This window comes from Patella vulgata, chromosome 7, assembly GCF_932274485.2.
Source record: "Patella vulgata chromosome 7, xgPatVulg1.2, whole genome shotgun sequence".
Taxonomy (NCBI): domain Eukaryota; kingdom Metazoa; phylum Mollusca; class Gastropoda; family Patellidae; genus Patella; species Patella vulgata.
In genome coordinates this window covers 26,195,506-26,208,729 of record NC_065885.2, presented here as the reverse complement: position 1 = coordinate 26,208,729, position 13,224 = coordinate 26,195,506, and the positions used below count along the sequence as shown (strand labels likewise).

The window sequence follows — 13,224 nt, the reverse complement described above, 5'->3', positions numbered from 1 at the left end:
ATATTTAACTGTCATTCCATTTACTTGCCATTAAATAATTATTTATTTTAAAGAATAAGTGCTTAAAACAGCAGAAAAATCTAGAAAATCTAGGTTTACATGATCAAGTAGGATACAGAAATTTCTGTAAACTTAACGAAAAATTGTTCCAACACATTTTTGAAATGTGAGAAAGTGTGTTGTTTGATATCAATTACATCATTTTCAAATGTGCAATTGAATTTCTTGTTGCATCACTCTACCGACTCAAATATAAGATCATTATTTTGTTCAGTTCAACGCTTTTCCTTGCTACTTCAACATGTGCTGTCCTTGAGTATAGAACAACCGTGAGGAAGACCAAGCATGACAATGACTTAATTGTTTGGGGAAGATATCTTACCATTTTCTTACTCGACAGTCAAATGTATCAACACTGTCTGGATCTCTTGGCCATTTCATTCCTGAAAGTATTACAAGAATTTACAATTAATCTTGAAGAAAATAATCAGAAATTCTGATGTTCGAAATATTCTGTCACTACATAATACTGAAAGTAAAATGGCCAATTACTGAGTTGGATTTTTATTTGCTATAATGAATAAATGAGAAGTGGTACCAGCTATTCTGACAGGAGCATGCATGCCCTGCCCAAAACACAACATCTGTCACTTTAAGACTATTTCACAAAATTTTGAGTGAAACATTTTTTTTCTAATTTGACATACTGACAAAAACGGTTTGTAAGCCATGTGACCTACCTCATGTACAAAAATTGTTACTGCTTATAAAGTATACATATATTTGCTTTCAATTGAGTCAAATTGCAGAACTGCTAGATGACTACATTTTCACATTATAAAAATCATGAACTATTGCAACTGAAGCTGTGTTATCGAGTAAAAGGGTTCCGAGTTCCGACTACAATCGTGTCATCTTTCTTTATTTTTGTCATTTATTCATTGATAGCGATGTTTCACACTCAACCATTTGCTGTTATTGTATTCGTTATTTCAAATTCTCATGTCATGGGTGCTAGCAAGTCTGCTGATTTAGTTGTGTATTTTTATACCCAGTGTTATGACTAGAATACGGAATAGCTATATTACGTCCACATCATTTACCATATTTGCGTCAAGCTTTAATCAAATGATAACAGGTTCGCAGTTTATTCACAGTACAGTATTCTGTGCATGTAACAATGTGCATTATAAACAAATGTGCCGTTATTAGTAGATTAGAGATCAATAAAGCTAAAAGCAGCTTTTAACGCTGTAATCAAAGAATGAAATAGAAAAAAAACACTACAGAAATGGATCAATATAAGGAACACTTTAGTATTTTATGTTTGATTGAAAATATGTCAAACATTTTAATGGTTATAAAACTATTACAGTTTACGTGATATGTGTATGAGTAGTTAATTGTGCATGTATCGTTTGTTCTAACTATTTTTTGTTGGGCAGTGACAATCCTGCATTACTAGAAATTTATTTTACATCTTAATATGTTAAACCTATATATTCATTTAACTGACAGCTACCTGTCAAAAGAATTGAAACAATTACTTTTCAATACTATAAGAATCTTTTTTTTTAAATATCCCTATAATCAAAACTTTCTAGAAGGGGGCCCAAAAAAGCAAGGACAATTCTCGACAGAGATTTATAGGAGTACTGTTGAAGTTTACTTCACTAATTTTGTTTTTTTTATAAAGTTTAGACACTGTATGGGGTATACTGCTACTCTTGCTCACTTTGACAGAGTCCATCAAAAACTCAATGGGAAAGGGTTGTTTGCAGTTTTGGAATATTTTGTTATTTTAGCATTTAGTTACTTCAATTTTTAACCAGTGTGGATAAAGAAAGTGTCTTTGAATCTATTTAGAAAGGTTGGAGTGGGCATGAGGAGGCAGGCTGAGCAGCAGTAATTTTCATGTAGCTATGTTTGTAATTCAGCTGTAGCTAATAAAAGTTGGTTTTCAACAACCATTTGAGTGGGCATTAAAAAAAATTTCCCCAGATTTTGACAACATTATATACTGGCACTTTACCATTACATATAAATTACAATCTGTTTCACAGAGTATTAGAAAGTCTTCCAATATCTCTGTAAAAGATGACTGCCTTCAACACATGACATCATATCACGCGGCGTCAATCATTGGCTCAATGGCGCATGCATTGTTTACATAAAGACGTTACTGATTCAAGCAGAGTGGTGCCTTTTACTCATTTTAATACCCACTAATACTTACTAATACTTCGAACGTCTTTATTTATTTTTCTAATACATGAAAATTTATTTTTAGAATTTAATTTGTCGGAGGAAAAACTTTAATATTTGTGGCTCATTAAGTTGCATCGATGTCATCCTTATCAGTGATTGTCGCAGCCTAGCGAATATATTCACTGCTGATCAATGTGATAAAATTAAGACTATTTAATGACTCGCTAACAGAGTCTATCCTTTTTTGGGGAGAGGGGGGTTGGATGGCTGAATGGTTAGCGTGCGCGCGCTGTATCATAAAGTCTTTCGTTGAGTCAACTGGCGTGGTTTCGAATCCCCGGTTGTACGTGGCAAGGAGTAGGGTCGCCTGTCCAACCTCGTGGGTTTTCTCCGGGTCCTCCGGTTTCCTCCCACTGCTAAAGACCCCTACGCGCAAGCGAATCATTGAAATAAAATTAAACCATATGTTAGTCCCAAAATGACCTAGTTTGTGTCGAGTGGACGTTAAACCCCATTTCTCTCTCTCTCTCTCTTTTTGGGGAGAAGTATAGCACCACAGAACAAAAACGATCTATAAAGCTGGAATTTTGCACAAATCTTTAAAATAAACAGCTAATTCTACTTGTAGATCTGTTTTTATTGATTAGCTGGAACTAGTTTAATTACAAGGTCTGTTGCTCACAAATATTTTGTTTCAATATACAAAGAGATAATGATCAAGCATATATTGAAGAAATAATGGATAATTTTGAAACAATTGAAATGCATGGCACATGGGAGGTAAAATCTAAATGTTTGTTTAAAAAATGTCCATTTTGAAGTAATAACACTTCAAAAATTCAACATTGAGTACAAAATTAATCAGTTTAGCAGCATAGGTGTTATAAACAGAGACTAGACTAAGAGTGACACTCATTCTATCATGTCAGAGATGGATTGAGAATGAGCTTGTGAGTATAGTGATGGTTCGATAATCGGTTTCAACATCGGTAATTGGCCGATAAGTGGAGTTGCCGATATCTGTTCAAAATGACTCGGTAAATACCTTTAAAATATTACCTGAGCTGTGAACAAATCATTATTTTGCTTGGCATATGGTAAATCTAAAAAGCCACGCGCCATAAAAAGGAAAGAAAAAACAGTAGAAAATCCTTACTGGTCTCCGTTATCTAATTTGCCACGCGTACGGAAACCTAAAAAAAAGTTTTATTTTGGTTGCCATGTGCGTTGCTATTTGACGTACCAGTAATATTAGACTCTCATAGGGGGGCCATAACAAGGAAAGAATAAACAGTACAAAATCCTTACCGGTCTCCATTAATTTTTAAATACTTATTCACACGATTTTTGAGAATACCATGTCTGCGCATGTGCAGACAGACATTAACATACAACAGTCCACCTGATAAAACTTTTGATTGGTATAGGGAATAAGCCAATTGCATAATGATCAAAATCATAGAATTGGAGACGTCGTGGAGGCCTCTCTTCGAACTGTTTTCAATGTGTGCTAATACTACAAGATCACAAACTAGAACAGTACCTAATTAGGCTATTGAATTGTTTATTTAAATTGATTCACGATAATAAAACTAAAGATGTCAACAATGGTTCATCATTGCATACCGTCACAAGTTTTCATTTGGCCTTACTTTGATCACTGTCGCTTATTCTGAAATAGTTCCAATTCTTACTAACGTACTTTGTTTTATCTATTTAATTCACTACTGGTATTGGCTGCACACTATCATAATAAGTAGAACTTTTGGAAAAGGCGGGAAAATATCACATGGTTTAAGCGTTATTGTAACGAAGGACGAAAGGGGGGGGGTATCCCTTTGATGTCATAAGTAATCAAGTGATTTCTATTGTTATGCTAGGTTACTTTAAATTTTTTACATAATTTGTATCAACAAATAAGAACCCATAATATAGATCATACTTTATTAATTAATAATATCACCAACACACAAGTTCCCATTAGACATTCTATTTTTAACTATAGTTCTAGAAATGGCGGGAGAATGTCACATGAATGACTCTGTTGACAGACAGGTCAGGAAGCTATCGCTTTGATGTATCATTCATTATGAACCATTCTGGCACCTAGCTATTTCAGACATACTGGTGCCGATCACTTCAGGGAATTATATCGTAATCAACACTAAAAAATAATAATCTCGACTTTATTAATTAATGATACAAGTACAGCAAATAATTAAGTTCATAATAGATGGTGTGTATTTTTCATATTTTGATTGCGTAGGAAGCGTGACCCAATTATTACTTCAAGAGGACTGTGTTCGTGTTTGATTTCCACAATAAAGTAGTACCATACATTTCGTGACTAACAATGACAAATATCTACATAGATTATCATGCCATTCGAGACATTTTAATGTGTAATAGTTTTATATCCACCACTATCGGTAATTTTATCTGTATCGGCCAATAATATATTTTGCTGTCAATATCTGATAGTGGTAAAACCAATAGGTGCCATATCGGACCATCACTATACTATAGCAGCTAAAAAAGTTATTTTCTCACATATTTTTGGAGCCATTTTAAGTTCTGAAAACCTTTTTAGTCTTGAATTTACACTGTTTTTGATGAACTGGTAAGACTGTTCTGTGCTAAACTTTTGCATAAGCTAGAAACTTTAGAAAGCATCATTTACAGTTAGTTTTTCCAAAACTTTTAGGCACCAGGGAAGAGAACCGGCCCGGACCTCCTAGAGTGGGGGCCCCTGTTTTATGTAAAGTATTTTGTGTTCTATTCCAATAACTAGACTCATGTTTTTCAGTAAAAATATAAACCAAATATATCTGTAATATCCTATTCCTTTTGGCCTAAATAGACCAAACAGGACACTGAAAGGATATTGCAATGGCAGAGCAGTAAGTAAATGGGTACATGATCTAAAGATGTGCTGAAAAGTACATTCTATTTTTGCTCTGTTAATTTAATTCTACTTGAACTTTTAATGGTGGCATATTGTTTCAGGACAATATTGGGTAGATAGTTGGCACTTACCAGGAAATATTCTAAAGAATCCATCAGAACTACAGAAATATTGCCATGTTAGTGTAGGATCATTGCGGTTATTGTCCATAAAGGCATTGTTTAAATTCTCTGTCCATTTTACACCATTCAATATCTTTGATGCTGAAAGGAGAATAATATTATTAAAATATGGGATATGGGATTATAATGGGTATAAACTTCAACTAGATCCTTTTGAAAAATTCAAAGCCAAGGTCTTAAATACAAAAAATCAAATCTTTAAAGCCACTAATAGAAATGAAATGCTCCGAACTGGGCCAATGAAGACGGGCATACGCCATACAGTGTGCTATAAGGGAAATTTTGCCTGGACAGCAGCACTACGGCCTACTCTTATATCGAATTCCATCTGTCAAGGGATCTTTTACGTGCATGCCAATGTGTACACAGGACCTCGGTTTTTCGTCTCATCCGAATGACTAGACAGCTGTCCGTGTCAGGCCCTCCGTCCTGCATCACTGACAAGGGGGAACCACGCTGGAAAATCTGGATGAACTTTCTCGGCCAATGCAAGGATCGAACACCCGACATCCAGGCTAGCGTGCCAGCATCTTACCCACTTAGCCACCATGATCCCCGCCACTAATAGTCATTTGCATATTTTAGATAATATCAAATTGATCATTTAACATTTAATTAAGAAAACTCATCAGTGGACCCCCAAATTCATAGAAACAAGGTTATACATTGGAACGCTTAATGAAAAATCAGTTTCAGTGGCCCCCCAAATACCCGTAGGCCCTACACTGTTAGAATTTTTGGGTCGGACCAATGGCATCCATGTAGTTTGGACGCTAAACCCCATTCCTCGCTATCTCTCTCCCTACCAACTTGATCTTGTTCTATTTCTGTCAACTACATAAATTTCTGGAAGAAAGATTATTTGATATTGATGACCAGGTCACTCTCAACATCTATCGTTAACATCTAAGATTATTAATACTGAATGTAATAAAATACTGCTACCAATATCACATTCCCATGCTACCTTCTGGCCATATTGGAAAAAAAAACGACTGAATGATGTGGTCAACTGAACATAAACTATGACCAGACAAATTCAATAGAATCTTCATATCATGATCTATTCATGTAATAAAGGATGGACTTAAAGCCATAATCCAATCAACCAGGGTATAATCTAATCACTCTTGTACATGACATAGGAGACTACTCATATAGGACTCAGACTATTGGATTCCCTGGGATAACCCAAAACAGAAGACTTAGTCTTGTGACACATATCTAGAGGGGAAACTGAAATCATAGGATACACACTAAATCCAATATAGGATGGGTAGTCAAATTCACAGGACCAAGACTAAACTGAATGTGTTTGACTGGTAGCTAACTTTAGAGAACCTAGAATAAACCCAATTTCTTAGCTTTGCAGATAAATTTAGAGCAGTAATACTAAATCCTACTTGAGGAACGAGGAGCCAGGTCCAGAGGAAACAAATAAGAAACAACATATTATCCAGATATAACCAACATTATTAAACAAGTACAACTTTAATCAGAGGTCCTCCACTTCACAGAATGATCAGCCAACCACCCAAAACAACATCCATATTAACCATCTTGAAACCCACCTTATTATTAGAATGAACAGGCCTCACTCCTTGTATTAGAATCAGCAGACCTAACTCCTTGTATTACAATGAACAGGCTTAACTCCTTGTATTAGAATCAGCAGGCTTAACTCCTTGTATCAGAATGGGCAGGCCTTGCCCCTTGTATTAGAATGGGCAGGCCTAACTCCTTGTAAGAGAATGGACAGCTCTTGCTTCTTGTATGAGAGAGAGAGAGAGAGAGAGAGAGATATGAGATATAACAGCCACTCGGCACAAACTATGTCATTTTGGGACTTACATATGGTTCAATTTTATTTCAATAATTCGCTAGCAATGGGGGGAACTGGAGGACCCAGAAAAAAATCATGGTATTGGACAGACGACCATACTCCTTGTCACGTACAAGCTGGGAATCAAAACCTTGCCACTTGACTCAATGACAGGCCTTATGATCTAAAGCTCATAAAATATGAGCATAAAGGTGGTTTCAGGTCTTCTTGAGGTTGTGTATAAGGCATGCTGTGCCTGAACAGCATATGATTATATTACAGAATATATATCAATAGTTTTCAAGATTAAAACTTTAACATTTCAAGTAATGGAAAATACTTATCTTTTGACAAGGACAAGATTTTACTGGATTCTCTAAGAGAAATGACACACTTCAAAACAGGGAAAAATGTTTATGACATTCTGACAGCCCATAATAATCCCAGTATAATTGAACAGATATTTACTGTAAGCCTTAGCCATGTTATTTGTTCAATGATCTGCATTGATACTGTGTAAATACATGTATAAATTTGATGATGTAAGTAAACATAGTTATTACTAATCTTAATCTTGTCATTAATATATCTATATCTGATAAAACATTGTTAATATCCAATGACTATACACTAATGTATATGACTTATAATTGGTATTTCATGAGAATGTAATTATATATGGGCATTATATAATAAGGTGAATCTATATGTTAATATATATATATATATATATATATATATATATATATATATATATATATATATATATATATATATATATATATATATATATATATGATAGTTACAATTAGTATTTCCTGAGAATGTAAATATATTTGGGCATTACATAACATGATTATGTTAAAGGACAATATTGGTGTCAGTCATTATCACATATGTGGTAGAACTGGTTAAACACGTTCCAAATACCTTGGAAGACCAAAAATTGTTATGTGAGGCCATGAGAGGATATCTGATAATTCAAAAAAGTAATTGAATGTCACTAGATAAGGGACAAACATATGGTCATCTTTGTTTCTATGTGTGTGCAATGTGAGGTAGTAGAATTTTGTTGAGGCAGCAGTCTTTCGACTACTCTACTTCAATTTCCAAATGGAAATCGAAAAGAAATTGTAATAAGTTGTAAATAAATACTTACATTTATCATATATATTTGTTGGAACATGAATGGTACTAACACTCATGTTGACAGGATTAAAATTATGCGGTCGACTTTTCTTCAAGGGCAGATATAGAATGGTTTGTGTTATGGCTACTCTTGTTTCATTATCCATATCATCTATATCATCATCACTAACCAGCTTCTTAGCATTGTAATATTCTACTTCCTAAAACAAAAATTAAACAAAAGTCATTTTATTGTTCCTTCAGTGGGAGTAACGTTGGCTAAGGACTCGGTTCAATCACAGTGTCAACCTGGTTTTAACCTTTTAAGTGATGCAAGAAAAAGGACCTTGCAAAGAAAAGTATTCAGTTGTTCGAATGGGACAAAAAATAAAGGTCCCTTGTATACCATTGGATAAAAATAGATATTTCAGATTGTCAAAATCACTTATAGAGACAATCCCAGGCCTAGGCTTAATTTAGTCACAATAACTGGTTAATTTGTGTAAAGGATTCTTCTAAACGTTTAGCCTTCTCCTTTCCTACTATCTGTGGTACTTTTTCAATAATATATTTCCATGTATGATTGGTGACAAGGTTTCAAACTTATTTACGTTGTCTGGATAATCATGTCTGTAATTTAATATTCTAGTTTGTCATAGTGCCCTAGACAGTTGCATTTTATTGACTTAAATGTTTCTCTCTGAGCCAATATCTCACAGAATATTTGAGTTTTATACTCTAAAATATACCTGGGTCCGTATCTTTAAATGAACAAAGCCATTCATCTGCCGAGTCTAAACAGGATTGTAAAGTCACAAGCTGCTAATGTGATACACTTAAAGAGCGGGAGCCCAGGGGGTTAACCTAGCTGAAAAGTGTACCAATTTTCTCTTATATGGTATAAATGTATGTATATCTGGTATCATCAGAATGTAAGTCTGCCGGGTTTCTGCTGGTGGGTGTGGGATTCCCCGCCCAAAATGCCATGCCCCCCAACTAGTCTAGATTAGCTCAAAAGTGTACCACATGAAAATCGCACAGCAATGTACCGTACATCTTCAGGTATTACAAAAACACTCTGACAGACATTTCTAGTGGTGGGGTAACCCTGACTGAGCTATGTAATTGCCAGACATTTGTAGTGATGGAGTATCCCTGACAAGAGTTATCTAATTTCCAGACCAAAGCTAGGCTAGATTAGCTGAAATCTGTACTACCTTAGTTTTTTTAGGGCCTTTAATTAATAAACTTCCAAGAAATTGTTAAAGTATTTTGGGAGCCTCCAGCTTCTTGAACCTCAAATGGAAAACAAAATCATGATGAGTAATGACCAATTTAATAAAGTTGTTATTTACTCTCTAAGGTATCATTAAAGTCCATTTCACATCCGACAATAAATCTTTCTCTAATAGAGAACACAATTTAATTAAGATGGAAAAATAGCTCTCCGAGCCCATTACCTCTGATTCTAAATCGCTATTGTATGGTCCGTATTTCTTGCTCGCTTCTTCCGATGCTTTCATTAAATTCTGTAACAGACAAAAAAAATATAAATTAAAGGAAATTGTTAAGAACAAACTTCAGAGAAAAGAGAGATTAAGGACATTAAAGCCTTTCTCCTCCAATGCCGGCTAAGTCTAATTAGGGATTAAAAGTGTTTGGGATCCTGAAAAATCTTTTTTTAACAAGAGCTTAGTTGGTAGTGTTCTAGAACAGGCTGTTATAAACGAGAATGAGAAATCGTAAGAGGATTTGGAAGTTGTCCAAGGAAGTAATACAAATTAGAATATCATCATCCGAAAGTAAATAAATTGCTGACACCAGTACATTATAATCATTTTGAACTGGTCCCTAAATTATAAGATAATTATGCAACACAAGATAATAAGCATGTGCATGCCGAGAATATCGTTCAAAAGAAATTCAACTTAAGGTTGAGAAAAATGTAATTTGACACAATGAGAAAATGAAAAAAATAAAGAGCCGGAAGAGATTTAAGTCTCCAGTTCTATCAGTATATTATATATAATTCTTTACTTTTTAAATCCATCCATTTGGAAAATTCGACATTTTAATGTTTTGGATAATTCCTCCGTTTTCACAAAGAGTGCTCAACAGCACTTTACAATTATGAATGAATAAAATGTGATTTTATAATGTTCTACTTTTTCTGCATCAACCGGGCTAATGACTGCAAAATGAAATGAAATAGAGTTTAACATACTACTGTTCTGCTCTGACTGGGCTAATGAAGACGGGCATAAGCCATACAGTGTACTATGAGGGAAGTTTTGCCCAGACAGCGGCGCTACTGTCTACTCTTATATCGAATTTCAACTGCCAAAGGACCTTTCATGTGAACGCCAATGTATACAAGATTAAAGTTGTCATCTTTCTATGATGCCAGTGGCACAATGATATGCATTCAAAATGCCCACAGTATCGGTAGTAAAAGAGCAGCAAATTTTAAGAAGGCTAGTGAATTAAATAACATTAAATCTAAAGACAATTTTGTTTGTTGTACTTGGTATCAATACTATGGTTATAACAAGCCCTATTTGGTTTAACCTCATCTACTGATATTTCATTTCATTGATTCTAGTCTGAGTAAGGTTTTATCCACTGGATCATTTATGAGAGGGAGACATACATGTAGGTGGTGAGTTCATGTAGCTCATTCACTTTGATATTTTTTGATTGTACGATCTTGTAATAGGGATACATTTCTATTCATTTACCTCTTCCTTCATTTGTTTATTCATTCATCCCTTTATTAATTCATTCATGCATCTAATAGCTGTAGGTGTTGTTTCAATAAATATTGTATTTCATTCAGGTGTTTAATTAGACCTGAAGCAATTAATCTTTACACTATTGCTTGGTGACAGATGGGTTGACAGTCGACACATTAATATTAATAGTTTGAATTTATAATAAGCTTTTATGCCATTAATTGTAATTATTGTATTTTATATATATATCACTGTGTTCCCGGGGGAGGTGGGGGGAGGTGGGGTCAAGTGGTATAATTTCAATCCCACACTTGTACATGACAAGGAGTAAGGCAGCCTGTCCAACCTTGTGGGTTACCTCCAGGTCCTTTAGTTTCCTCCCACATCTAAAGAACCTTACATGGAAGCAATTTATTGAAATAAAATTAAACCAGATGTACTTTTAGTTCTCAAATGACCTACTTTATGTCCTGTGGACCGTAAAAATCACCTCTCCTTTCCCCTGATTGTGATCATGTTTGGTAATTTTTAATCCTTAGATATTACACTTCTATAAATACCGAATTTATTATATTAGATTTTAGGCTGTTTCTAAAACAGTCACTCTGTTAATCAGACGTGCTGTTCCATGTATAATCAAGCTTTCTGGTATTAAATAGTTTTAAGGCTAATTCCAGCGTGTATTTATTACTGAAGATTCTCACTTCTGCAATATTCATATACATGTCCTGTTTGTTCTATATTTTGTCCAGCAATTAATATAATCTACATATTGTTTAATAAATCAGTTCCCGCATCCTTCTCAAAGATTAAGAAAACCATCATGTCTGAACAATAAATTGTGTTATGAATACAAAATCAGTGCCTTATAATTATAAACAGACACATAAAACAAACTTTATGACAACCAATTTCCGAGACTTTCAGGTAAACATGGAATTAATCATTCATAATGCAGGAAATTGGATGAAACCTAATGCAGGCGTACATCTGATGCAAAACTGAAATTTGATACAAAACTGGAAATGAATACAAACAATGAATTCTGAAAAATGCAGATATTTAATACGAGGCCATCATTAAATAAACAAAAAAATAAATATTTCATAGCAAATACTAGAAGATATATGAGTAAGATGCATGGTTAGATTTATTTTCTTTTGACATTTCTTTTGTTTGAGAATGAACCTCCGATCAAAAAATTGGTATACAGCCTCTATAAATCAGAAATATAGGCGCCACAAAAGATAGCTTGCTTTTTAAATTGCAAAGTCAAGGGCAGGAGTCAAGATTATGTATTTAATTATATTATTTTATCAACTTTTACTCTATCAATCATATATTTTGTAAATTTCGAAATAAAAAGAAATAAAATGAGGATTAAAATTCTATATTTCTTCATCATCCGGACAAAACAAGATGGACATATGCCATGCAGAGTGCTTTGAGAGAAATTTTGCTCGAACAGAGGCACTAAGTCCTATTCTTATTTCAAATTCCAACTGTCAAGGTTTCTTTTATGTGCACCTCACGATGTAAAAGGGATCACAGTTTCCCATTCCATTCAAACAACTAGACACTGTTCCTTACCAGGCTCTCCATTCTGCACCACTGACAAGGGGAAAGCACACTGGAAAATCACAAGAAACTTTCATGACCAACACTGGGATTGAACCCTGGATCCCCTGATTAGGGAGACAGCATCTTGTAAATCTGGACGGCATGTACATTTCAAACTCTTTAAAACTTTGCCTTAACTGAGACAATAATCTGAAGATAAGAAATTTCTTTTGATATGATCCCATAATCTGGGCAATTCTTGGTAGCCTTAGAGTGAGGTTTAATATTGGGCAATTTTAAAACCAACACAGTTAATGTTATTTTTATATTCATATGTCCGGTTTCCTCCCACTGCTAAAGACCCCAACGCGAATTATTGAAATAAAGTTGAACCATATGTTAATGTTAATCCCGAAATGACCTAGTTTGTGTTGAGTGGACATTAACCCTTGGTTACATGTGCTATGTAACAGAGAATATTGTCCAAATACTGGAGTTTCCACACACTCCTCTTCGAATTCCAAGTGCATCTTTTACATAAACTACCAATCTGACATCTTATTTTCTATATCATATAAAAACTATAGTAGATACACTGGCAACTGAGAGCTAAACCTTAAAAACTTCTAAAGGTTCTTCTCAGTTCACGCCAGTGTTAGGTAAAGGGAAAGCAGAAAATCCATTTAA

General features: G+C 34.4%; 1 protein-coding gene across 1 annotated transcript in view; it reads right to left on the bottom strand.

The window, feature by feature from the left end:
• Positions 1-13,224, bottom strand: part of LOC126827191 (voltage-dependent calcium channel subunit alpha-2/delta-3) — a 109,575-nt gene that overhangs the window by 34,013 nt on the left and 62,338 nt on the right. The window contains exons 4-7 of the mRNA XM_056102287.1: positions 9,706-9,774; positions 8,277-8,466; positions 5,245-5,376; positions 383-443 (exon numbers count right to left, since the gene is read on the bottom strand). Coding sequence (XP_055958262.1) covers positions 383-443; positions 5,245-5,376; positions 8,277-8,466; positions 9,706-9,774 — 452 coding nt within the window. The remainder of the gene's footprint in view (positions 1-382; positions 444-5,244; positions 5,377-8,276; positions 8,467-9,705; positions 9,775-13,224) is intronic.